The 26,778-nt window shown below is 42.3% G+C and overlaps 1 protein-coding gene across 4 annotated transcripts; it reads left to right on the forward strand.

Moving 5' to 3' along the window:
• On the forward strand, nucleotides 1–26,778 carry SEPHS1 (selenophosphate synthetase 1). Of its 4 annotated transcripts, none has more exons than XM_037889295.2 (9): nucleotides 1–148; nucleotides 3,416–3,674; nucleotides 6,391–6,494; nucleotides 12,317–12,424; nucleotides 13,454–13,608; nucleotides 14,522–14,612; nucleotides 18,193–18,292; nucleotides 20,847–21,059; nucleotides 25,472–26,778. In XM_037889295.2, exons 2-9 carry the CDS (start codon nucleotides 3,482–3,484, stop codon nucleotides 25,684–25,686), a joined length of 1,179 nt encoding a protein of 392 aa, XP_037745223.1. In that variant the 5' UTR covers nucleotides 1–148; nucleotides 3,416–3,481; the 3' UTR covers nucleotides 25,687–26,778. The 4 variants fall into 4 exon arrangements, with proteins under 4 accessions (XP_037745223.1, XP_043408716.1, XP_037745222.1 ...); XM_043552781.1 differs by lacking the exons at nucleotides 1–148; nucleotides 25,472–26,778 and adding exons at nucleotides 381–993; nucleotides 21,349–25,465; XM_037889294.2 differs by lacking the exon at nucleotides 1–148 and adding an exon at nucleotides 388–993.

The following is a 26,778-nucleotide window of genomic DNA, read 5'->3' on the forward strand; positions in this document are numbered from 1 at the left end:
GTGTCATCCCCCCCGCCCGGCGGCGGCGGCGGCGGCGACATTTTCATTCAGGCGGCGCTGAGGGAGCCCGGCGCGCCCGGTGCATTGTGGGACTGGGTTGGGAGTCCCGTTCGCGGGAGGAGGCGGAGGGAGGGCGAGGAGCGAGCCGGTAAGAGGGAGACCTGGGGAGGGGGGGGGCAAGCGGGGAGATTTAAAGGGGAATCCGCCTCCGCCGTTAAACACCCGGCCCTGCACTGGAGAGCGGGCTCCCCGCGCTGCGCTGGCCGGCCGGGGCGCACGGGGCATGCCTGGCCCCAGCCCCTGAGCCCGGCCGCGGGGGGGGCGGGGGAAGGGGATGCGAGGCGCCGCCGGGGCCGCTTTAAAAAAGTCTCGGCGCCGAGGCCGGCAGGCGATGGGTTAAATTTTTCACCCGCCGACATTTTTGCTGCCGCTGGGGCCCCGCGCCGTGGAGTCCCCTGGCCGGGGAGCCTGGCGCGCGCCGCGCCCGGGGAACGTTCCATCCCCTCCGCGCCCTCCCCGGGGCTGCGGCGGCAATGGGGGGCGGCTGCGGCTCTTCGCCTTTAAACGGTGCCCCTGCAGTTCTGCTTCCAGCGAAGGGTTAACTCTGCTTCTGCTGACATTTTACCTGCCTCCCCCCTTCTCCCCGCACTTTTGCTGCTAATAATTTCGTGTGTAAGGGAGATCATTCTCTCCCCCCACCCCTTGCAAAGCTCTGTTCGTAGGAGCCTCCTTTGGGGGGATAGAAGGGGATTTCTGTGTGCACGGTTCTTTCCTGTGCACAGCCAGCTAGGCTCCCACACTGCTGCACAAAGAGCAGCAGTAGAGGCCCTTGCTTGCCTTTAAAGGCAGCAGCTTGAAATTTAAGGTGTCCCAGAGCCATGTCTCTCCACAGCCCTCTGCGCTACACTCCATGGAGAAATGCTTGTTGCAGTTCTTCGCCTTGTAGATGCCCCTCACTTGTGTTGCTATTCCCTGTCCTTGGGTTTATTTTGGGTAGGTATCTGGTCCTGTTCTGCCGTCATTTTTTTCCTTGCCACCCTCCAACGTACATTTTTATTTATGGTCAGGGTTGTAGAGTGGCAAGGGTTAAACTCTATCTTTTAATATTTGTTTTAAAGTAACAAACATCTGGAGTATGGGGGCGATTTGTTCTAATGGGGAGGGTTGTTTATTTTACAAATACACTGAATGCTAGAAATGCATGTTTGTGCAGGGTGCCAAAAGTCACATGAAATTGGATCTTGTAAGGTTGCTTCCATGGCAGTGTACGAAATTATTGCACGCAGCACATTCAGATCTTCACCAAAGTCTTTTGTGCTCCTTTCCATATTGAGGTTTTTAACTAAATAACTTCGTCACTTGTTTAGTCCAACGTTTATTTTTAAAATCAGGGAATATATATCAGTGCGTGTATTAGTGCTCAAGACTATGCAAAAAGTTCTGCTTGTTGCCTTTGGCCTCTAAATCCTTTCCTATAGAAGTGGATAGGGGGTGCTAAGAATACACCAGAGTGTTCCGGTAAGTGAAGGGAAATGTTTCCCCACTTGGAAAACGCTATTTTTTTACAATTTTTCTCGAAAATATCAAAAAATATCTTTCCATTAAAAGCCAATTTTTTCTCCTACTTCTCTCGATAGGTTGTTTTCTAGTTAGTATCCTCTCTGATTGCTAGTCCTTATTGTCTTGCATTGAAGACAAAAGTTACAACCCAAATGCATTGCTCATCCAAGACACGTTCTTGTAATGAGAGCTTGGATTATTGCCCAAGCTTGGGTTTTTGAAGATTTGTTTTAAATAAGTGACACGCCTCCCAGGGAAGGAGGGAAAACACTGTAAAGAGAAGTTCAGTTCCTAATCAGAAATTTTCAGGGACTTTAAAACTTGAATTGCCATTCTATACCATAGTCAATAAAATAGCATCCCTGAGAGTTTGTAGAACTTTTCAGGAAGCAGCCTTCTGATAAGCCGACCCAGTTGCATAAGGCTGTAGATGATTTTTTTTTGAATGGTACCAAACGAACTGAATAGAGGCCAGTAGTGGTGTTGAACTTTTCAGCTGAACCCAGTAACAACATGATCAGCAGTTACTCAGTACTGCATGTTGAACCCTTTTGATAGGCATGACATTTGCTTTCTAAGACACTACTGTATGTAGGTCACTTTAAATAATTCCAGGAAAGGTTTTTCTCCAAGAAAGATAAATGGCATCATATCCCCACCATTCTGATGTAAAAGTTAAACGCTTCAGTTAGGCCTCTTATTAGTTTTGGAGTGTGTTGTATGTCTGACTCAGAGTGGAAAAAGAGTTCTAAAATTAGATGTGCATTGTTAAGAATTTTATTAAATGAATTTCATCAGTCTCTTTTTACATTAACTTTCTAATGGGCGGTTTACTCTGATTACGTATGTTCAGTTCCAAAAAAAGTCCTGAGAGGCATGAACTCTGTTTCTATTGAACAGCTTTCGGGTATGAACATCATAAAATATGCTTTTAGAGGAAATATCCTGATTAAATGTTTTCCCTTCGTATTGCTTTATATTACGAGCACATAGGTCTTCTAGGGAAATTATACTGCTGGTGTGAACAGGTGTATTTCTGCTGACTCCAAATGAGTTGTGCCCTCTTATACCAGAACTGAGCTTGAAATAAAGAGGCTATTGCCTAAGGTTCTGATCTTGCAATGAGCTTAAGCTTTGTCTACACTACACACCTTTTGTAGCTGCTATTTGTCGGCAGGAGAGAGCTCTTCTCCCAACAAGCGGCAGTAGCTTTATCCTGTCGACAAAGCACTGTTCACACTGGTGCTTTTCGTCTGCAAAACTTTTGTCATTTGGGGTTTGTTTGTTTTTTGTTTTTTTTTTTTAAAACCCCTAACGACAAAAGTTTTGCTGACAAAGTTCCATTGTATACAAAGCCTTTGTGTACAAAGACCCCTATGCCTGAGCATGTTGCAGGATCAGGGCCTAAGGCTCCTCTTAGGGATTGTTCCCAGTAACTAAAACTGTAACGCTTATTTCTCTCTCTCTCTCTGTGTTAAATGGGGTCTGTAGACTTTTTTTTTTTTAATTAAACACTGGTGTGGCATAACTATAGGGGAAAAGTCATATAATTCCTCTGACTGGCCTGACAGTGTTACAGTTTAAATGTCAGAAGATGGAAGAGGAACCATTCCCTTGTAGCCTCAGGAAGCTTATCTGTGGGATATACCCTCCTGTTGTAACAGATGATGACTGCTTGATGTTTTGCTTCGCTTTTTTTTTTTTAAATAAGTAAAGAGGGGGGGACGACAACAAAAAGATCCCTCCCGAAAACCTCTACATTAATATTTTGATATATATTATTTACAGTACATACATTAACTTGTTGTCTTGTAGGTTCTAAGAATTTTCTAATGTTCTCAATTTTTCTAACTAGGTTGATCAGCAGAGAAACCAACAAATACGCTTGCTCAAGGTGGGGGGGGAGGTAGTACTCAGAACCATGTCTGTTCGGGAGTCCTTTAATCCAGAAACTTATGAACTGGACAAGAGCTTCCGTCTGACTCGATTCACTGAACTTAAAGGCACAGGCTGTAAAGTGCCTCAGGATGTTTTACAGAAACTGCTTGAGTCCCTACAAGAAAACCATTTTCAAGAAGATGAACAGTTTTTGGGAGCAGTTATGCCCAGGTTGGGTGAGTATTTGTTTCTCTAGTAACAAGCAATACTGCTATTTCCCTGTTTCATAAACAGTAGATCAAGTTAGCTGTTAGCCTATTAATTTATTTTATTTTAAAATTAAGGTGTTGTCCGATGCATATACATTAACAAGATAGGGATTGTGTCCAGAAATGCAAAGGATAAACCTGCGGTTGTCATCTTGCTGTACAAGAAAAATAATTTTGTACTGCAATTATTCATATCCTTTCTGCAAAGCACTTAACTATGAAGGGGAAAAAAGGAGCAATGAAATGACTCTAAAAGTAGAGAGAGCTTATAATATGAGAAGAACAATAGTCTTTTTCACTAATAGATTCTGTACATGAATTATGTGGAAGTTCAGTAACCAAAATAGTAACAATTTTTTTCTAAAAACAACTGTATCCATTTTAGTATTTCCTTGGTGAATGCAAAATAGATAATTCTGAAACAGTACTATGACTATAGTTGTGGATTTTCCCCCTAAAATATTGAACAGTTTATTTTCTGACTTAAAGTGAAACTGAGAATTGATTGTAAATAATTATCCAGTTCCCAAGTCTAGCCTGCCTTCATTTCTAAATTGAATCCACTGTTGTGAGCCAAAAGGGGGAGGGCGGAATCAGTCTTTCAGTCCTCTCATTGTGTCATGTTCTTTATAACTTTTCTGTTCTCCCTGTAGAGGTTTCATGGGAAAGGCTGTCTCTACAAGACCTATATGGCTCTTGCCAGATTTGCTTTCTGTTTGGTATTTGCATAGTGATGCAAGGAGAACAGAAAAGTAACCTGCAGAAGCAACCTTCACAGGGAACAGGGTGCGTGTGGGAATTTTGATACCAGCTACAGTACCTAATATTGATACAGATAAATTAGTCAAGACAAAATGTTTAATGACAGGTTTTTAATTCAGTTCATCTGTTTGTTTAGCACTGTGTATTTAACCTCGTCTCCACAGTGCAAATTTTAGAAATTCTTTCACTTCAGGCTTATCAACTTAGTTGTTTGTTTTTTTTCAAAAAATATTTTACTATTATTTAATCTGGCATGCAATGAGCTCACTTTAAACAATTTTAATGTAACTAGATAACCCTTATTAGACTAACAGGTCACAACACGGTTTTCCCAAAGAGGGCAGAATCTGTGAAAATCAGTAGAAAGCCAATGTTCCCACTTAAACAAGGGCAATCTTTGTATGAAATATATCTATGAAGTAATTGTGTTTGAGGCTCAGTGGCAATATAATTTAAGAGGACCCATGATAAGAGACGCTCTGATCTCATTTTGGCCCAAAATTTAATTTTTGTGTGGCACCTTTTTTTAAATAATAGAAATGTTTTCATGAGTTTTTAAAAAAAGGGGGCTTGTTTAATTGGATTTAATTAGTCCTCTGCAGTTTTTCAACCGACTGTTGTTTCATGAGGGCTAGAAAGCAAAACTGGCTCTAAACAACAATGACATTGCTAGTTTAGTTTTTATTGTTCAGCCTTATGAATGGGCAACAATAAATGGAGGGAGGGAAAATAAGTTAAAAGCTGGAAGGAATTTTCAAAACTTAGTTTTCTCACCTGTGTTATTAATAGACTTGCTAAGTCTTTTTAAAATGTGCTTTAAGATGAATATCCCTTTAACAAATGCATCAAGAAATGCATTTGGCAGTATTTCTTCTGATGTTTTGTGCTTTAAAAGAAGGCCAGTGACTTCCTTATCCGTGTGTATGGATGGTACTTCTGAGATGCTGTTGGGGAGGAATAGGATTTGCAGAATTGGGCCATACTCCCACAAGTAGTTATGACTCACTCAGAGTAGTCCCAAATGCAGTCAGGAATACTTCCATGAGTAGGAGATTGCAGATTTGGGCACTCATGCCCTAATCCTCTGAGCTGTTATGTATGGCAGAATGTTTTGCCCCTGTGAAACCGCACTGAGATCAGTAGAGCTTCACACAATTACAGAGCGTCCACGTGCGTGAATCAGCTTGCCGAATGAGGACCTAAGAGGTGGACTGTAGCACATTTAGCATTTTTTTTCTCAAAGTGGGGAAAGTATATATTGAGGCTGTATAGCCAACCACTTCTGTCAGAGTAGTTCAGTTTCAGCATTTTTCTTGGTATGGGTTTATTAGGATGGAAGACGAATGGATTACAAAGCTTGTTTACCAAGGAATGCTGCTACGCAGTCAGTGATCTCGTGGGTACCAAAAGCTTCGTGCTTGATCTGCAAGGAGGCTACGTGCCTTTGTGATTTGCCATGATGATTATGATAAATTATTACTGAAGATTAAAACTACTGTTATAATGTTTTGGCAAGGTGGTCTGAGAACAGCCACCTGGCAAACTTGAAGAACACCTGCCAGGTTTCCCCCCAGAATGATATAATACAGGGCAAATATGTTCAAAAAAGAAGGAACCCCCATCATAATTAAACTTGCCATACATTATTAAATTGCATTAGATTGTAACTCATGGATGTTTAGCTCTTACATATATAGCTTTCCCACTTCAGTTTCTTGTCCCATTCTCAAGTTTTTCTTCATCTTAGTTTGTTTCATTTGTTTACAATATACCTCCTGAGGAACAAAATCGTGGTGGTTGCTCCTTTGGCCGTGGCTTGTATTTCATAGGCCTGTTTTACAAATTCCCTTTTATTGAGAATTTCAGTCATCTAAGGGATAAATAAATTATTCAGTTGATTGATGGTTTCCTGTCCTTGCAGGAATTGGGATGGACACTTGTGTCATTCCTTTAAGACATGGTGGTTTGTCTTTGGTCCAGACAACAGATTACATTTATCCCATTGTGGATGACCCTTATATGATGGTAAGTTGCCTGAATTTGCAATTACATGTATCGCTGGCTTTGATTTGTGCTTTCATTAATCTGAGTTGTCTGCGCTGGTGAGAACTTGCTGTCTTGTACAATCAGCCATTGCACTAGTTGGTTTGTCATGTTCTGTGTCTCTCAGAGATATGTATGAGACAAAGAAACTCTTTCATATTTCCACTCCCGTGTCATTCCCATATTTGCCAATGCAGTTGCAGCAATGCTTTCTAAAGGTGGGTATGTCTGGAGAATAGCTAAGATTAAAAACAAAGCTGCCCCCTACTGCTGTTCAGTGAGTCACTTTGGTTGGGAAAGTGCTATCAAGGGAAATGGGGTTCTCTGTGAGGCACTGGGCAAACTGGTTCAGATTAAGTAGAAAGCCCTCTTATCCTCTGACCTACTCAGGGAACCAAATTCCACTTAGGATGTTTTCTGGGCTTCTGAAATGATTAGATAAAATTGCAGGACTGGAAGAGCCTAAATAATCATACTTGGCAATTATATTGCACTCTTCAACTTCAGAGCTCTTTGCAAAATCACTAGTCTCCCCAACAATTCTTTTTATTGTCTCCACCTTGCAGATGGAGAAATTGAGGTTGAGAGAGATTATGGCCCAGATCCTCAGAGGTACTTAGGCACATTAGGTGCCTAAATAGCTTTGAGGATTTGGGCCTACATGGCTTGTCCAAGGTTATATAGCAAGTCAGTGGCAGAGTGAGGATTAAAGTCCAGGAACTGTAACTGGATTAGGATTCGCGGCTGGTTTCCAGTTCTGTACTCGGATTATATTACTACTTCTCTGACAAAAGAGATGCATGTGTTTTTACAGTGCTATGTGCGCTGGTGGTGATCCGTATTATACACCAAAAATTTTTTTAAAGACCATTATTAAGGTTGCAAAGTCAAGCACTCAAAAGTTAGGAAATGCCTGAATTAAGGTTGCCTGTGCAACCTTAATACATCTCTCTTGAGCATATGCATTATGCTACAGTCTTTAATAACACGATCACATACAGTAACTCCTCACTTAACGTTGTCCCAGTTATGGTTGTTTCGTTGTTACATCACTGATCAATTAGAGAACATGCTCGTTTAAAGTTGCACAATGCTCCTTTATAACATGGTTTGGCAGCCGCCTGCTTTGTCCACTGCTTGCAGGAAGAGCAGCCTGTTGGATCTAGCTGGGAGGGCTTGGAACCAGGGTGGGCCAGCAGCCCACCAACAGCTCCCCTGAGTTCCCTGTGTGGCAGCTGCCCAGCAGGCTATCAATTGCCGGTCAGTTCAGGTGTTCCTCCTCACACTGCCCTGTGCTGCTTATGCCTGTTGCCTTGGAGCTGCTCCTGGTAGCCTCCTGCTTGCTGTCCAGGAGAGGGAGGGAAGAGGGGTGCTGATGTCAGGGTGTCCCTGTCCCCCCGCTCCTGTACCCCATCTCCACAGAGCAGGGTGGGGACACAACAGGGCTCAGGACCGAGGGAGCTTGCTGGCAGCAGCTGCTGTCTCAACTTGTTGATCTACTTAAAAAGGCAATGTACTTAGAGTGCGGTCAGCGTACTTAAAGACACGCATTGCCCCTTTACTAGTGTTCTTTAAACAAAGTTTGTGTGTGATTTTCTAGGTTTTTAAAAAATATATAGTGAAAAAGCAAATTCCATCATGTGGCATCATAATGACACCCTTGCGGTTTATCAGCAGAGTTGGAACCTTTAGATCCACCACGCAGATCTCTGCCGCTTGAACTAATGGAGTAACTGATATAATAGTAGGTTGTCAAAGCTCTGTGTGGACCAGCACTAGAGGGGGATGAGACACACTTTGTCAGTGGATTTCCTAGATATTTGCTGACAGCAGAAGAACAGTGAGACTCCGGAATCTTGGGTTCCATTCCAGGCCCTGGAGGGGGGGGTCTTGTGTGGGCGCTGACTCTTCCGACCATTTCCCCCAAGTTTGACCCCTTTCTGTCTCATCCTTTCCAACCTGTCCCAGTTCTATCTCTTCTCAACTCCTAATTCCTTGTTCCAGTCCAAGTCTCTGCTCCTCAGACATCTCACCCCAGTCTCCTTGTTCAGCCCATCCTAGCCTCCCCCTATGGGCACCCTCAGAGTTCCAGTTTCCCCCTGACTCCTGGTCTTTCCCCTTTCCCACACCCAGTCCCAGTATCCTTGTCCAGCAAGTCCCAGTTTTCCCACTCCTGGCTCCTCATCCATCTGTTTCTCCTCCCATCCCCTCCCTGTCTCCTTGTCCCAGTCTCTTTGCCTGGCTATTCCCAGTTTTCCATCTGAACCCCAGCTCCTTGTAAGATGTGTATCTCCTCTCCCACCACACACACTGATTTCGAGTCTGTCTTCTTGTCCAGGTAGCCCCAATCTCCCTCCACCCAGCTCCCCCTCCAATCTCAAAGTTCTCTCTGCCTCCAAGCCACCTGGCTCAAGGTCTCACCTCCCTCCTCTCCCTACCCTACAGTCCCAGTCTTACTATACTCCTTGTCTGAATTTGCTCCTTTCCCTCCTATCTGTATTTGAATCAGATGGCTTACTCCTCCATGACACCTTGGGGGCACTGAAAGCAGAAATAGGTGCCGTAGTGTTAACTCCGGTGATTGACCTCACCCCAGCTTGGAGCAACCATTACAGGGAAAAGCCTCATGAGTCCACGTAGCCCTGAGTTGAATCACGGGCAGTTGCTCTGTGAGGTTAGCACATGATGTGCAGTCTGAGTAATATTAGGAACTGTGAGGGGATAGAGGACAGAATCTTTGGACATTTTAATTGATAAGCTCCAGGAATTCTCTACTCAGCATGTGCAAGCAGTTATATATATATTTTTCTTCCAAGGGCTTATAACGGGGACAAATTTGGGTGGATTTTTGGTTAGCATATGGTTAGCAAAAGGCTCATCTCTGACACAAATTCCACCCCCTGCTGCCAAATTTCAAGTCCTTGCTTCAAAGCATGGGGATGCTAGATCATTTCGAAGTAAGAGTTGCAATAATTTTTTAACATGGACAAAACAACATTTTTTGTAGCCTTATTTTTGGAAATGGCTGAACCATTTTGGCTGAAATTTTCCAACATTCAGCCTGAGGCAGATACAAGGCATGCAGAGTTTCAGTCCAAATGGTTATAGTTTGACAAAGTTATAAGCCAGAGGTGGGCAAACTACGGCCCATGGGCCACATCCGGCCCGCGGGACCGTCCTGCCTGGCTCCTGAGCTCCCAGCCGGGGAGGCTAGCCCCCGGCCCCTCCCTCGCTTCCCCCTGCCCCGCAGCCATGCCCCTGCGCGAGCAGAACTGCTTGCGCCTGCCCACCTCCCAGGCTTTCCAATAAGCCTGTCCTGCTGCTCTAAGTGGCATGGTAAGGGGGTGGGGGGAGTTGGATAAGGGGCAGGAGGTCCTGGGGGGCAGTCAGGGGGCAGTTGGATTGGGTGAAAGTTTGGGAGGGGATGCGGTCAGGAGACAGGGGGCGGGGGGGGCGGGCAGGGAGCAGGGCGGGTTGGATAGGGGGTGGGGTCTTGGGAGGGGGCGGTCAGGGGACAAGGGGTCGGGGTTGGCTGGGTCAGGGGTCCCGGGGGGCCTGTCGGGGTTGGGGTGTGGATAGGGGTTGGGTTCTGGGGGGGGGGGGGGGGCGGTTGGGGGCAGGGTCCTGGGAAGGGGTGGTCAGGGGACAATGAGCAGGGGGATTGGATGGGTCGGAGGTTCTGAGGGGGGTGGGAAGTGGGAGGGGGCCAGGCTGTTTGTGGAGGCACAGCCTTCCCTACCCGGCCCTCCATACAGTTTTGCAAGCCTGATGTGTCCCTCAGCCCAAAAATTTTTCCCACCCCTGTTATAAGCAATTGAAAACAGCTCTTCTAATGGGAAGTGTTGGGGGGAGCCTAAATAATAGGCGGAGTGTTTTACAAGCCCCTCATGCAATATGAGAGAGGCATGTTTTAAAGTACAGGAGCAGAAGAGAGCTTTGTTTTCATGAGTTGTCCTTACTCCTAAAAGTAGATCATTTGTTTCAATGGGACTAATCATATAGCTAAAGGTTTGCAGGGTGAAGCCCCAGATAAACATCCAAGAGCTTGGACACTTGTACCCAGGCTAACCACAATTATGAACCTTCTGGTGTTTGCCAATACTGGAGGCAAAGTAAGTGTGTTGCCAAGTTTTTCTCCACCTCAGTTTTCTCAGACTTGAGATCTGCAATTCCTGAGTGTGTCTCCCTGGGGGTTTCACCTATTGGCAGGGTATTGCATTGACCTCCTACCATTAGACCAGAGAACTGTTGTCATTGTGGTTTTGAAAACCTTATCTCTTGCTCTTAAGAGAGCATAAACTAGCAGCTTGCTTGGTAAACACTGAAGATAGTGCTTAATAGTTTGATAATCCCAGTACAGAAAGGAAAATGACATGTTCGAGCCTCCTTACAAAAGCTTATGCCCAAATATATTTGTTAGTCTCTAAGGTGCCACAAGGACTCCTCGTTGTTCTTACAAAACTAGCAGTGGGTCTCCTTGGAGCCATTTAGTGTGCATAGTGAGGAAGCCTTTTAAAATACTCAATTATATTCCAGTTTCAGATATATGCAGAGGGCCCCGCTAACCTCAGTGTGGAGCTCTGTGTGTGTAGCTGAAGTGGGATGATGGTCCATTGTGGTCAGATTGTATGGTGTAAAACAGCATGCTCAAAAGATGAGCTGGGCACCTTCTAGCAAAGTGAGTGTCATGGTCTTTGCTCCAAAGAGCTTGCATTCTAATATAACTCTTACAATGAAGATTTGCACTTTAATTTAAATATTTTTTTTTCTCTGCTTTCTATCTCGGATTTTTTTTTCCTTTGGCCCAAACTGTTGTGTTTAAATATGTGGAGCAGTTATTTTTATCATATTAAGGTTTTGGGGAAATTGCAGAAAAATGGATATTAAAAACATAGGGTCAGATTCTGTTCCATCTCTATAGTCGTAAATCCAGATTCACTTTATTACTCCTGAGGAAATTCTGCGCCAAAAAGATTAAAATTCTGTGCCAAAAATTAAAAATTATACGCACAATATTTCTCTTTGCTTTCCTGCCATTTTCTGCAGGAATTCTGCGGGGAGGGAGCTGTTTTTGCGGGTGCGCAGTCGCGCAGAATCCCCCCAGGAGTACTTTATTAAAGCCTGTGGAGTTACCCCAGACCTACACCAATGTAATTGAGAACAGAATATGGCTGATGATGTAGGTTTGTTTTGTTTTGACATCCCTTCCTACTGGGCATGTTCTTCATCAGAGAGCTCAGTGTCTTCAGCTCTGTTTCCTCATCAAGGAGTTCTTGCTATCTCCTCTCTGCTCTCTACATTCTTACAAAAACTGTTTTGTAGGCTAAATAGGCCTTCGGTTACGTCTGCATAACTGCATTATGTCCTGAGTGATATCTCTGCATTTCCATCTGTAGTTTTGCACAGGTATAACTGATGGGAACTTAGTAAACAATTCTGAGATAATGTAAAATAAGGATTAGAATCCAACTCACTGCCTCATAGCTATGCTGGTTCTGGAGGGTTAACAGAATCGGAAAGCAATATAAACTTATGGGGCTAGATCCTCAGCTGATGTAAATTGGCATATTATAGCTCCATTGACTTCAGTGGAGGTATGGAGGAACTGGGCACATTGTTATTAAAGAGAGAAGCTCTGATTTAGAGTGGAGGCAGGGAGCAGGTCTGTGGAGTGAGAACATGCCAGTTTTACAATCTCAGAGTATAACCATGTGTTAAAGACTAGAACTGTCCTGTTCATGTGAAGCATTATCTAAACATACGGAAATACTGATCTGGATTTTTTTGTCTTTGTTTCTTTGCAGGGACGTATAGCCTGTGCCAATGTCCTAAGTGACCTTTATGCTATGGGGGTCACAGAATGTGACAACATGTTGATGCTCCTTGGGATCAGTAATAAAATGACAGATAGGGTAAGGTCCATGATGATTACTGTGAAACAAATGAACCCAAATAACTACACCTCCCACAGTGTGTTACCCTAAATGATCATTTAGCTTTGCAGTATACATGTTAATGCTTTTTTCCTCAAAGTTTTTTGGGCCTTTTTAAAAAGGGGCTCGGTGGGTGGTTTCATAGAATGCTACTCCTAAGAATCAGTTACTTGCATATTGATAGGACTTCTGTGTCTGCTTGCCAACAGGCTGGTCCTGAACAGCTCTTCTCTGGCTGCACATTTTCTGCCAGTACTTTAGTTGTCTTCTCCCAAACAGTGTCCCTGTTCCTGCTCAGCCCTGTACGGTAGGGGCCTGAGACAACTCTTGAATACCATGTTGATAGGTGTGGTATAAGAACTTGTATAGGCACTCTCTGGGGTCTTTTGGGCCAGCTGTTGTGATGCTTCCTTTGAAGCACTACTGATCTGGTGCCAAAGAAAGTGAGGTGGATTTTTGGAAACTACCAGCACCTGTGGCAGATGGCAGAGCAGAAAAAGAGCTGCCCTCTTGGAGGAAGAAATGACCTGGGACCCTGTGGTTGCTCAGCTGGGTGGGATAGTGGGAAGCAGAGAATAGAGAGCAATCTTTTTCAGGGACCAGCGGCCAAATTCCTCTTTCCCCTATGGCACTAGCATGCTGTGGGCTGCACCAGATTAAACAGAAGGAGGATGTTCTGAATTTGCAGAACTTTCTTCAGTCCATAAGGAGCAGAGACTTGGATCTATGTGATCCTTGGTTTATGTCCCAGCTTTTTTAGCTCCTGTGTGACCTTTTGGGATGTTCCTTCAACATTTTACAAGGAACTGTGAATCTATGACAGTACTGTGTGGAATGTCAGTTGCTGGAGACTAACGTTTTTTTAGGGCTTGATCCAGCTTCTGCTGAATGAGAATCTTGCCGTGGACTTCAGTGGGAGCTGGATTGAGTTCCTAATGCCCTGATCCAGTTGTGAAATGAGTAGAAACTGCTAAAATGAAACTCTGACCTCTGTACTTTGATCTATAGGAAAGGGACAAAGTGATGCCTCTAATTATCCAGGGTTTCAAAGATGCAGCGGAAGAGGCAGGAACATCTGTGACTGGTGGCCAAACAGTGTTAAATCCTTGGATTGTTTTAGGAGGAGTGGCCACTACAGTCTGTCAGCCTAATGAATTTATAATGTAAGTTAAATCACTGAACAAAATTGCATGGTGCCATATCAAAGGGTTAAATAAAAGTGTATCTTCCTTTTTAATACCATATCATGCTCTTTATTTTAATTTTTCCTGATGAATAAAGATGTATTTTCTCAGTACTTGGGTACTCTTGTGATGGATACCTTAGAGATATCTAAGATTGCTGCCAACATCTTTCTTGCACTGGTTTGCTTTTTCAAAAAGCGTGTTTCATTTCTGATATGTTGTGCTCATATATGCTCCTTCAAGAGGAAAATTTAAATTTTGGAATCTTTATATCTGAATGATAGTTGGAGATGGATAGCCTGGCTTTTAAAAACTGGTCAGGATGCTGATGTGTTTTGTTTTTGTTTTTTTAAATGGTATCTGAAGTAAAGAACACAAATGTCACACCAGTGCTGTGCTTACAGTTTTCAGGCTATTACCTTGTGTCCAACATTGGCCAATGTTGAATGCTATGGAGGAAGGTATAATACTCCTTCCCTGTGTGGAGTATTATACCATAAGAAGGAATTTCCCCCTGCCCCCAGCTGGTGATTCACATATGCCTTGAATTATGAGGACTGATAACATGTCCTTTGTTTCTTCTGTTCTAATGTACCCAACAACTTAATAGGAAAAAATGCATGATCTTATGCAACTGCAGGCACTATCCTTTATATGAAGATCTAATCTCCTTTTAAATATATTCATAAGCTCTCTGCCTCAATAATATCCTGTGACAGCAAAACCCACAGGGTAATTATATGCGGGTTTTTAAGTTGTATATGTCTTCTAAAAATATCAATTTTAAGTGCAATGGAATGTAAAGTACTGTGAAAATATAATTTCCAACCTAATACTCCTATTCAAATGTAAACGTCACTTTGTAATTAATATGTGAACACTTCGTTTGCAGGCCAGACAATGCAGTGCCAGGAGATGTACTTGTGTTGACTAAACCCTTGGGAACGCAAGTGGCTGTAGCTGTCCACCAATGGCTAGATATTGTGAGTAAACTGCTTAGAATGGGGTGAAGTGTCAGTGATATTGCATGAAGGGCCACAACATTTTTAAATTGGAACACTCTCTAGTTTAAGTAGTATTTAAGGGGATTGCTGTCTTATCGCTTTCCCCACACCCTGTGTCTGCCTTTTGGGTTTAGATTACAAGTTCTTCCAGGCAGGGATTGTCTGCTACTCTGTTTGTACAGTGCCTAGCACAATGGGGTCCATTTTTGGTTGGTCCTTAGGCACTACTGTACTAAACATGATTAATAACAAAAAAAAAAAAATGAATCTGGATGCCTGTTGATGAACAAAGCAATGACTTGACATCCTGGGTGAATTACTGGCCACATTGACTTCAGTAGGGCCAGGATTTCACCCAATGTTCATGGACTTTCTGTACGTGGGTACATGGAAATATCTCTACAGTCCATATATTACACTTTGAGTTTAAGAAAATATCGATAGTTGCACTATGTACGTGGAAATATTTCCATATGTACTTAAGGCAAACATGTAGCTGCTGAACTGAAAAGTGATTGTAAAATGGGCATCTGTTTGTGATTTGGCTCTCATTGTATATCTTCAGAATTACCACTGCTTAGTTTGCATTTTAACTATTATGGGGACTGCAGAGCCAATAGACTGGCAGAAAAGTGAGCCGATATTTAATTTGCCTGGGGTGTCAGCCACTAAATTGCCAGATGTATTCTAATTCCAGAATCTCTGTTTTTAGCAAAGGGAGTGTGGGGCGGGAAACTAGCTTGATTCCTCCCTCTCCCCCCCATAGAGCCTAGATTGAGTCTGAAGAATGGGCAGCTAGAAAAAACACTTATTTTCTCTTTTTAAATTTGTAAAAGAAGATCTAAGGTCTAATCTTACAATCTGCGTAGCTGCAGAGTCCCACCCATGCCAATCCAATCTCAGGATGGGGGGCCTGAGAGAAAATACCTAATGTAAAAGTCATTGGTGGGAAATAAACATGAAACAGCAAGATGACCTTTTTATGGTCTCTTTTCTGACCATAATCTCACTTATTGACCTGTTTCACTGATGTACAGACTCACAAATGAAGGCTATTCTGAAGTGCCACATACTTCAATTGCTTTTAATTTTCCTTGACTGTCAACCAAAGCACTTTCTGCTGTGAAAAACAGAGGCAGAAAGGAAATCCGTGTATATCTTTAAGCAAAAGAAAAATTCTGTTGAGGTTGCACCAGCTTTTTTGTTCTTTTTTTAAAAAGAAGAGAAAACAGAGATTACCCATCATATTTATCTATATATAAAGCTTCTAAAGGGTTATTACTTATATAAATAGATTCTTTAGTACCAGAAAATGCTTTGAAGAGAGACTGTATGGTACAGCAACTTTTGTACAGGAAAGAAAGGAAAGCTTGAATATGGAGATTGATTACGGAGTAAAAAGTGAGCTAAAACATTAAATGTGGTAAAGAAGTAGTGAAAAGTTCTTGCAGAGTATAGCTACAGGGATAATGAAGTGGAAGGATGCTGTATTAGGAAATATGAGTGGGCTTTGTGTCATTCATAGGCAAAAATGAAAAGGAAGATTTTTAGAGTGAGAGTTGAAGATAGGAAATGATGCAGGGAAGATCTGCAGCCCACATCTTCTTCCCTCAGTTGTGTAGTCGCAGGGAGTGGAGCAAAGATTGAAGAGCATGGAGTGGGATTGCTCTGACTTGCAGATATCTAAGATGGGTCCCTTGATTGGGAGAACTTTCAAATGAAACTGTGTGCTACAGGAAGTGGTGGTGGTGATGATATTGGTAGGTGGAATTCTCTTGAGTCATTACCAAACCAGTGCTCTGAAAAGTACTCTCCTTCAGATATTGCTTACTACCAGTGTCCACTAGTGGTTATTAATGATTGTATAGATCTTCTTATAAGAGTGTTAATTGCAATGTCCTGACCAGATTCCAGCTTGGAAAATTATATTTTCATCTATTCCAATTCTCTCCCCTGGTTTTTCATTATATATGCTTTTCACTTCCAATCTTAATCCTGTTTTGTTTCAAACAGTTCAGAGCAACACTACAAAGGGATAAATACTAGAGAGGGAGAGGAATTATTTAAGCTCAGTACCAATGTGGACACAAGAACAAATGAATATAAACTGGCCACTAGGAAATTTAGACTAGAAATTAGAGGAAGGTTTTTAACCATCAGAGGAGTGAAGTTTTGGAATAGCCTTCCAAAGGAAGCAGTGGGGGCAAAAGATCTATCTGGCTTTAAGATTAAACTTGATAAGTTTATGGAGGAGATGGTATGATGGGATAACATGATTTTGGTAATTAAATATTCATGGTAAATAGGCCCAATGGCCTGTGATGGGCTATTAGATGGGGTGAGATCCGAGTTACCGAGGCAAGAATTTTCTGTAGTATCTGGCTGATGAATCTTGCCCATATGCTCAGGGTTTAGCTGATCGCCATATTTGGGGTCGGGAAGGAATTTTCCTCCAGGGCAGATTGGAAGAGGCCCTGGAGGTTTTTCGCCTTCCTCTGTAGTATGGGGCACGGGTCACTTGCTGGAGGATTCTTTGCTCCTTGAAGTCTTTAAACTACGATTTGAGGACTTCAATAGCACAGATATAGGTGTGAGGTTTTTTTTGTAGGAGTGGTGGGTGAAATTCTGTGGCCTGCGTTGTGCAGGAGGTCAGACTAGATGATCATAATGGTCCCTTCTGACCTAAATATCTATGAATCTAAATCAACTGTTAATCTAGATGTGGCATTATTTCCAGTAATGAATTAAGTTATCTCTGTTTATTGAGTATCCGTTCATGAAGTGTTTTGGGATTATTTGGGATGAAAGGCACTATATAAATACAAGTTGTTGTTAACACATGATGTTAGAAAGGGATGGAATGTGGAGTAAATCTATGAAAATGTTTGGAAAAAGGAAGGTAACTTTAAAATGGAGGTGAACCTTACAGGATGATATGATCCCAGCTTGCTACAATGAGAGCATGCTCTCCCCTACAGTGCTCAGAACTGAGGAAACAATGAAAGATCATTTGAAACTCTTGCTGTCAGTCCTGAGGGTTGACCTCTTGGGTACTGGTGGCCCAGCCTTCTTGGTGGAGAGTTGCCAGCTGTGGAATTATTCCCTTTTTGTCCAAAAGTGCCTTGGTTTGCTAGATGTTGGGGCATGTTGTAAGGTGCATCTCTTTTAATCCTGCATTATTTCTCTCAGAGGGAGGTATTTAGAGGATAGATTACCATACTGCATTTGCCCACAGAGAGCAGTGTCAAATGTGTACAGCACTTAAGTGTTGTGTCTAATAAATCTTTAAATACAATGCCCTATGAACTGCAATATCTAGACGCAACAGGGTAACCAAATATAAATGGAGAAACTTGTTTTATATTTCTGCAAACGTAAAGACATTAGTAAAATATCATTGACTTTAGTTTAGTTTAATTTTTAAAGGGCTAACATTTTAAACATTCAAGAAGTGGAAGTACATCCTGGATTAAAGTTGCATAAATTTGAATGCATTTTAAAACACACATCCACAAAACTAAAAAAATAAACTAAATCATGCCTCTTCTTCCACCAATAGCCAGAAAAATGGAATAAAATAAAGCTAGTGGTAACTCAAGAAGATGTGGAGCTAGCATACCAGGAGGCAATGATGAACATGGCAAGGCTCAACAGAACAGGTATGAAGAATGAGAATGCCCTAGAAGTCTAGGTTGTTTTGGTTTGGGTTTGGGTTTGCTTTCCACATTTAATTTCAGCTGTCTGCTGTGGCGAACTAAGCTACATCAGCTCAGCCTCTCATCTTTAATCTGTTCAATGTTCATGAAGCAAGATTAAAAAGACCCTGGTTAATTATATAGCAAAGGCACAAATGGTGCTTGAGATGAATATTTTCCTGGTGAGTGAAGTAAATAACATGAGTTAGAGCAGTGTTTCTCAGTTGGGGTTCTGTGGTCCCATGGGGGACTGTGAGCTGTTTCAGGGGGTTCATGGGGCCCATGGCTGAAGCCTGGAGCCCCAAGCGTCAGCACTTCCTGCAGGTCTAAAGCCCAGAGGTGCAGGGCTGAATCCTGGAGTCCTGGTGCCCCCGCCAGGGCTGAAGCCCCAAGCCCATGGGCGAAGTTGCGGGGAGCATGGTGGGGGAGGGGATTGCTCCCCCAAATTGCATGCCTTAAGCAGAGTGGGGCAATCCTGGGGTCAGCTCCCCCTCCTCCTCCCTGTCCCCCAGCACCCCCAAGGCCCTGTCCCCCGGCCGGAGTGGAGGCTGGAGCCGGGCAGGGCAGGTGCTGCTCTGTCTGGTGCCATGGAGTGGGCAGCTGCGGCGTTCTCCCATCTCCTGCTCCTGGGGTCCAGGGTTGTGGCTGCTCCTCAGCTCCCAGCCCTGTTTGACTGCTCATGCAGACAATAAGAGCCACCCAGGTGAGGGTACCTGGCTCCGGGGCTGGCAGAGCCCTCGGGGAGCAGCAAATGCAGGGGGGGCCCCTCCTGGCACACAGACCCTAACTACCCCTCTCCCTGCACCCTCAGCTACCCCTTTGCCTGTATACAGCCCCTAGCTACCAACAGCCCTCTTTGCACACGGCCCCTAGCTACCCCTTGCCTGCACCCTGAGCAGTTTTCAAACTTTTTGAGCTAGCATTCCCCCCTCTGAGTTTATAATTTTTGATTGTGTCCCATTCCCGTCCCCCCAGCCCAGACAGTCTGGGTGGCCTGCTGAGGTGAGTCAGGGGGTGGAGGTGGCACACTCTTCCCCAGGCCCTGCCAGACACAGCTGGCCCAAGCCCTGCCAGGCCCTGCCCCCACAATATGGAAGTCAAACTACACTTCTACCCAAGGCACTCTCCGCGCCCCCCCCCCCCCCCACATCGGCTGGGCCCTGGAATTTTTATAGAATATTGGGGTGGCCTCAGGGGAAAAAAGGTTGAGAACCCCTAAGTAAGAGAATATTTTAAAGGGAAATTGGGGTCTGTGCTGCTGCTTTGCTTTTTTTTATTTTGCGTTTCTCTGATGCCAAATGAAGCCCTGACAGTAGGGGTGGTCAAAACTTTAAATTTTAATTTTCACAAAAACTTTTCAAATAAATGATGTTTTTCATTTGTTTTGAATTCAAAATTTTGTTTCAGGATCTTTTCCCCTTGCGCTACTCCCCCCCCCACCCCCCAAATCTCATTTTCTTGCTTCCCCGCCCCCTCCTGCTCCTTTTTTCCTGCTGGAAAAAGTGGTATGTCAATTCTTTCCTTTAGTGTTTGGGGCTTTTTAAAAAAAATTGTTACCATAGAAATAGCAAGCAGTGTGGCCCTATTTTTTGTTGGACATCTTTTTGGAGGGGGATAAAACTGAATATGGGAGTTTTTTTTAAGCTTTAATTGAGGGTGCTGGGATGCTTAAAAATCTCTTCTCCTCTCGCTTTCTCAGATTTTACTTCCTTGGTACTTGCCCTCCTGTTCCAGGAAAAAATAGACTAGATGACCTGGATTTCTAATGTAAAAAACCCCTCTCAAATCTTGTTCATACATCAGAAAGTTCTTAGAGGGCAAAACATTTTTCTTGCTCCCCTTTGTAGGTCACCTTCAACAGCATTTAAACCGCTCTTAACTAAAGCTATTGCCCTGCACGTGGAAGTTCCTTTCTACTGGCCAGGAGCTTGGGAATTACAAATGCCCAAGGATTCCGTGAATGCCTAGGTGGGGAGGCTGGAACATTATGGAGTTGGCTCTGCTTGTCTGTCTGTACTGCTTGACCTGTACATGTTCTCTTCTCTAAGCCCTCGGAATGCAACGCTCAGGTCTCATGTTAAAAGTTCTGAAGTAAATTTTGAAACCAACAAACCAATTCAGTCTGAATCTGAACTTTACAGCTAATGGGCCAAGCCAAAACCCGGGGCACTCAACACTTTCATCCCCAAATGTTGGGGAAACTTGGATCTGGCACCATTAGCACTTTAATATAACATGCTCATAAATATAATTCAATTTAAAATGATCTTTTGCTGTATTTAATTACACTGAAAAACCAACAGTCAAATCAAGTGTTTAAAGAGAATCTGCTCAGTACCTGTGAATTTCTGTTGTGCCTATGTTTTAACTGCCTCTTCTACTGAAAGATTTGAAGCTGGATGGTTTTTATTAGAGCAGGGAGGCTAGATATTTATTTTTAAAGGTCTGTAACACCATTTTAATTGTCTCTGTCATACTGTATAAATGTTACTTTCCCTGTTTGTTTTTTCTTGTCAAGCTGCTGGACTCATGCACACTTTCAATGCACATGCAGCTACAGATATCACAGGATTTGGAATCCTGGGGCATGCACAGAATCTAGCCAAACAACAACGAAATGAGGTGTCCTTCGTTATCCATAACCTTCCTGTCCTAGCCAAGATGGCTGCAGTTAGCAAAGCATGTGGCAATATGTTTGGCCTCATGCATGGGACTTGTCCTGAGACGTCAGGTGAGTGACTTATTTTTTCCCTTCAGAATTTCACATTATTCCAGATGTGTAGCTACAAACACCATGTGTTGAGTTCTGAATGGTGTTACCAGGCTGGTAAGAGTGTTAGCCATACAGCTGCTCACAATTAACTTTTTAAGGCTGTGAACAAACCACCAAACTATTTTGAATGTGCCTCTCTTCTCCCTTATGAAATACTGTATTTTAAAAACCTCTTGTGGGGAATATCTGAAACATTTAGCATTTACAGTTAGTGATGGTTCTGAATTTCTTTCTTTTAAAATTACAGATCAGTGAATATTTGAATTTGTTGATAGCCAGCACTGCATTTTCTCAAAAGTAACACTGCCTGCAATGCTACTGCCAATCAAATAAGTATTCTGTATTTTTCTTTTATAAATCTGTATATGAATTTTAGTGCTGGATTGCCAACCCCAGAGACTAAAGCTGTCACTCTATCCGTACATAGCACAAGCATCAATAGTGCAGGTTTATTCTCCCACTGCCCTGTGAATGTGTCACAGACCTGACCTAGAGATACTATCGTTAGTAGTGAGAAAGGAATTCAATCTCTAAGACCCATTCAATACTAGGTCTCTCTAGAGTCTGTCAAGTAAGATGCAGATTGTAGTGATGATTTTGTCCTATTTGCATTCATCTATTAGAAATTAGGCTGATAAAACCAAATTCATTTCACATAAGCCTCTAAACAGCCATCAGGTGGCACCAACTGTTGGTCACTACCTCCTAGAGGTGCATTTGAACTGGAGACCAGGAGGTAAACAGCTCTGTATCTTGTTAATTCCCTGGCCATATAGCCTCTCAGAATAAGAGCTCTTTTCTTCTCCTTGAAGTTTCTCTATGTCATTTTTCCCCTTGGTCTCCCCTTCTGTTTCTTTACACACACACACACACACTCTCGCTCTCCCTCCCTCCGTCCCGCCAGAAGTATTATTCAAGCTCTCTGCAGAAAGAGGGCCCCTGAAAGAAAAACGTAGTCTGAAGATCTGGAAAGAGGTATCCCAATGAGAGCTATAAACTGCCTAGTGAATATGCAACTTACTGTAATATGTTCAATTGTTCTTTAGCCATAAGTGTTTAAAGAGAAGCTCTGTCCTGGGGAGACTTTGTGGTTCAGATGTTTAGGATATGGAATATGAGCCCTTTCAAGAGTTCAAAACCAGACCCAGTCAGTACAGATGAAAAATATCATGTGGTGGCTGCCTGGGGATCTACATGAATGTGTTTGCTAGTCTGAGTCCCTTTCTTGGTGGACAGATATCTGCATAACAAACACCACCTCAAATGGGACTAATTGCCACCTTAGTTAGCAGTTACAGAGAGACCAAACACGGAATGGAGACTGAATTGAACTACCTTACTCTTTGATGCGCTTCCCTCATGAGTGAGAGGCTGTGGTATACTGGCCCCTGCGCTATCCCTGCTCTGTGAATAGAGCACTTCTGTCTCAGGGCCGTCCATCCCACACCTTGGGCCAGTGCTGTCTTTTCCTGGAAAAGATGAAACCCTGGAAAACAAATTAGATGATTCATAAGGAAGGTCGGAGTACTAGTGGCACCTTAGAGACTAACCAATTTATTTGAGCATAAGCTGTCTCTTAAACTCTGTCGTGAATTCCTTTCAAATGGCTTCTCCACAATTATTTACATTCAGTGTAGATGTGGATGGATGTTGCTTGAATACCTCTTGCCAGTTTTCCACGTATTTATGGACTTGGATTTGACAGGTGTTACAGAACATGTGAATTGGACTTTATGGATATTTGTAGCATTTCCTGTATTTACTAGCAGGATAATTGGATTACCAGTTACCCGTTGTTTTCTTAAATTTCCTGAAATATTACGTCTGTAGCTTCATATTTTGCAAACAGACATATTTTGTAGCAGAGTACAGCGAATAATGGAAAGCACTCATGACTGCTGTTTCTTGAGCACTCATAACTGCTGTTTCTTGAGTATCCACCAACACCAGTGTTAGGGTGGCATGACTTTAATAACACATAGGAGTTGGTGATGTATACCTGGCCAGCACATTATGGGGGGTGTTCAGATGAGAACTGTTTTCAGTGGAAACTTGCAAATAGCCTCAACTTATGACATTTCTGTTTCTAAAGATCATAAGGTAGATTTATCATTGGCATACGATAGCAGGATAAGCAACTAACAGGAGGGATTGAGGGGGAAAATTGATGAGTGCAGGTTACTTCCTTGTACCTTTTATTAATCATTTGTCCTGCTGTACTTCCCACCACTCCTCCCTTTTGTTCAATTGGTATGCAAGTTGTTCATTGAATGCCAAATGCAAGTTATGTTGTTTTATTATTTAAACTTATTCTCTGACCTATTTGCATGACCAATGAAGTAACCGTTGAATTTGAACCAGAGACTTCCATGGGAATAGCACTTGCTTCCCCCGGGGTTAATTTGGCCCATTATGTTTGGAGTAGTTTAAACATCATGGTGTTTTTTGCCTTTCTGCTTTTGTTTAAAGAGAGGCACAGAAGAGTGAATATCTTCAAATGCCTGGGAGATGTAGGTGTTTTCATGTGTAGCAGACATAGTGAGTCCACATTGCACTTAGAAATAATGTTTACATATATTATTTTTTAATTACCACTACTATTGAAAAGCTGCTTCTTCTGCAGCCTTAAATTAAAGATGGTTTCTGTTCCATGTAATTTCTTTCCCTTTGTGCATATGTCGGAAGAGCATCTTGTACATGAAGATACTCAGTATGCACAAAAAAAAAAAAATCTAAAGTCCATGGCATGCTATTAGCCTGCAGCTATACCCCTACAAGCTGTGATCCATAAGATCACACAAGATAAGTAGGATAGGCACACTTTTAAAAGAGCTCAAAGAAACTCCTGTGTACTGCTGGAATGTTTGTGGGTGATTCAGTAGATGGTGCTCTTCTCCCAGAGTCTCTTCTAAATCAATGACCTGCTATGATGATAGTGGGCATTGGGCTGCTGGATGTGCCATCCTAGATTAGACATGAGACCCAAAGTCTTTACGATTTCTGGTCACTTAAGATACTGTTTCAGAGTAGCAGCCGTGTTAGTCTGTATTCACAAAAAGAAAAGGAGGACTTGTGGCACCTTAGAGACCAACAAATTTATTTGAGCATAAGCTTTCGTGAGCTACAGCTCACTTCATCGGATGCATCCGATGAAGTGAGCTGTAGTTCACGGAAGCTTATGCTCAAATAAATTTGTTGGTCTCTAAGGTGCCACAAGTCCTCCTTTTCTTTTTAAGATACTGTGCACTTTTCATAAGAGTAGGAGTGCCCTGGCTAAAGTCTTCAGGGACTATCCATTTTCTGTACCAGAGGGTTGTGTGAGATTGCTATGTACTGAATGCGGTAGTTGTTTTAATAACATATCAATTCCTCTATGTCTCTTTCCTATCATCAGGTGCTGTGAGGTTTGATTTAGTAAAATCAACTTATTTACAGATCTTTTTATGGCACTTATTGCCATAAAATCTGATCACTTCACATACACTAATAGATTTGTCTTCACAACAGCACGATGAGGTGGGAAGTATTTTCAGCTTTTTACACATAAGAAACTGAGGTGCAGAGAGATTAATTACCATGCCCAAGGTCTCACAGGAAGAACCCAGATCTCCAAAAATCCATTCCAGTACCTTTCAATGCACTGAAAAAGGATGGTCTTGCAAGTAATAGTTGGAAGAAAGGTGTTGAAGTACCACAGTTTTCCTATTTTTACTAAGTGAATGTTAAATATGCTGCTTTCATTAGCAAACAATATTATTTTCAATCAATAATGAGCGTGTGGGAGAGGGTTTTGTGGAGAAGACTGTATATTTGAAAACGCTATTCACATAAGCAACCCTACGAAAATCAGAGAGACTAACTGAGCAAGACTTGTAGGGTCATACCTGGACATAACTTTGGGTCACATTCTGACACCTTTACTCACCATGAACAGCACCTTACTCCGTGAGAGGTTCCAGTGAACTTAGTGGAATTATTTGAGGATTAAGGTGCTATGCACATGGGAGTCAGGGTATCAGAATAGGGCCCTTTATTCATCATAATGATTATATGTGAATTTTTAGTAGGGGTGAGTTGCAATATTTGTTGTTTCAATATATCTTTTGTTGTCCTTAGCATGTTGCTAACTTTTGTAGTGCATATTTGGTTACACTTACTGTTACATTTATGGTTATAAATAATGTAAGTTTCATGTTTTACAGTGACAGCAGAAAGACCTCCACCAAATCATCTTCTGCTGTCCTTATTCTGCCAGAGAACCTATGAAGTCAATAAGAGTTTGCCTGAATAGGGGCTGTAGGGTCAGGTTCTAAATGTTTTGATGTTGAAATGCAACCAAAAGTTAATGTGCGGATCCTCTTTCTTTGCAGGAGGTCTCCTTATCTGTTTACCACGTGAACAGGCAGCACGTTTCTGCGCCGAGATCAAATCTCCGAAATACGGCGAGGGTCACCAAGCATGGATTATTGGGATTGTAGAGAAGGGCAATCGTACTGCCAGAATAATAGATAAACCACGAATCATTGAAGTTGCACCACAAGTGGCCACTCAAAACGTGAACCCGACACCTGGTGCCACTTCTTAATCTAGATAAAATAGCTATTTGTTTTGTTTTTAAATAGATCTATTCCTTTATCATCCTACAATTTAAAGAACTGTAAAAAGAAAAAAAAAAAAAACTTCAATGTGTCTGCACATCTGATGGCCTTAGGTCAGTTTGAGCGGATACAATTAATAAAATAAAATCCATTGCCTTTTTTTCCTGTTACATTAACTGAAGATGCACCTAATCTTGAGGCAGCTTCTGAGTTGAGAATTATATTGTTATCCAATACTGTTGATTCATTTTGAATCTTTAGACACTTATCTCTTGCCGCATAGGCTCTTTTTAAAGGTGCTTTCACGTAGCACAGACATTACCAGTAGTAGTGTCAAATAGCAGTGTGTGTCCTTTCATTATATGTATATTTATCATTGTCTAATTTTGGATGCCTTGAATGATATTCTGGAAAGGCAGTAAATTGATAGGTGACACAGTGGGTATACTCAAGTAGTAAGAGGGTTGCATGATTCCATTAAATCTTTGATTTGTAAAGTTTAGTTTTACTCGACAGCATCTACAACCCTGGACGTTGCTTGGTAGCGCACACTGTTAAACAAGCAAGTGCTAACTTTGCATGGAAAGCACTTCACAGTTGAAGGAGAAATTTTAATTTCATTATTTGTAGACCTGACAATATTTACTGTATTATCAATAATTGTTTTCTTTATTGATAGTAAGGAAAAAACAATAATTGCTCAGTTTTGCAACGTGATTGGATGTGCTATAGTGCAACAAAGGAATTGCAGACCAAAAGGAGTTTTCTGTATAATATTCATTTACAATTCACTATATAATTAACTACACAAATAATTTTTAAATATAATCACTTTAAAAACAAACCTCTGTTCTGTGGATGGTAGTGTTTAATACATTTTACATTTTGTATAGTGATTACAAGCCTTTTTGTTTAAAATCAGCAGCTGTTTAGTATATTTTTAGTATTTTTGTTCTTTGCTCAAATACCTTTTGTGAACGCTTCTGTGATCTGTGTTTAAAATCTACATTGCCAACTTTGCAGCTTGAACTTAAGCTTGTTATTCAAATAAATATTTAATTTTTTTTATTGCTCTTGTA

The sequence above is a fragment of the Chelonia mydas genome, chromosome 1 (assembly GCF_015237465.2).
Source record: "Chelonia mydas isolate rCheMyd1 chromosome 1, rCheMyd1.pri.v2, whole genome shotgun sequence".
NCBI lineage: Eukaryota > Metazoa > Chordata > Testudines > Cheloniidae > Chelonia > Chelonia mydas.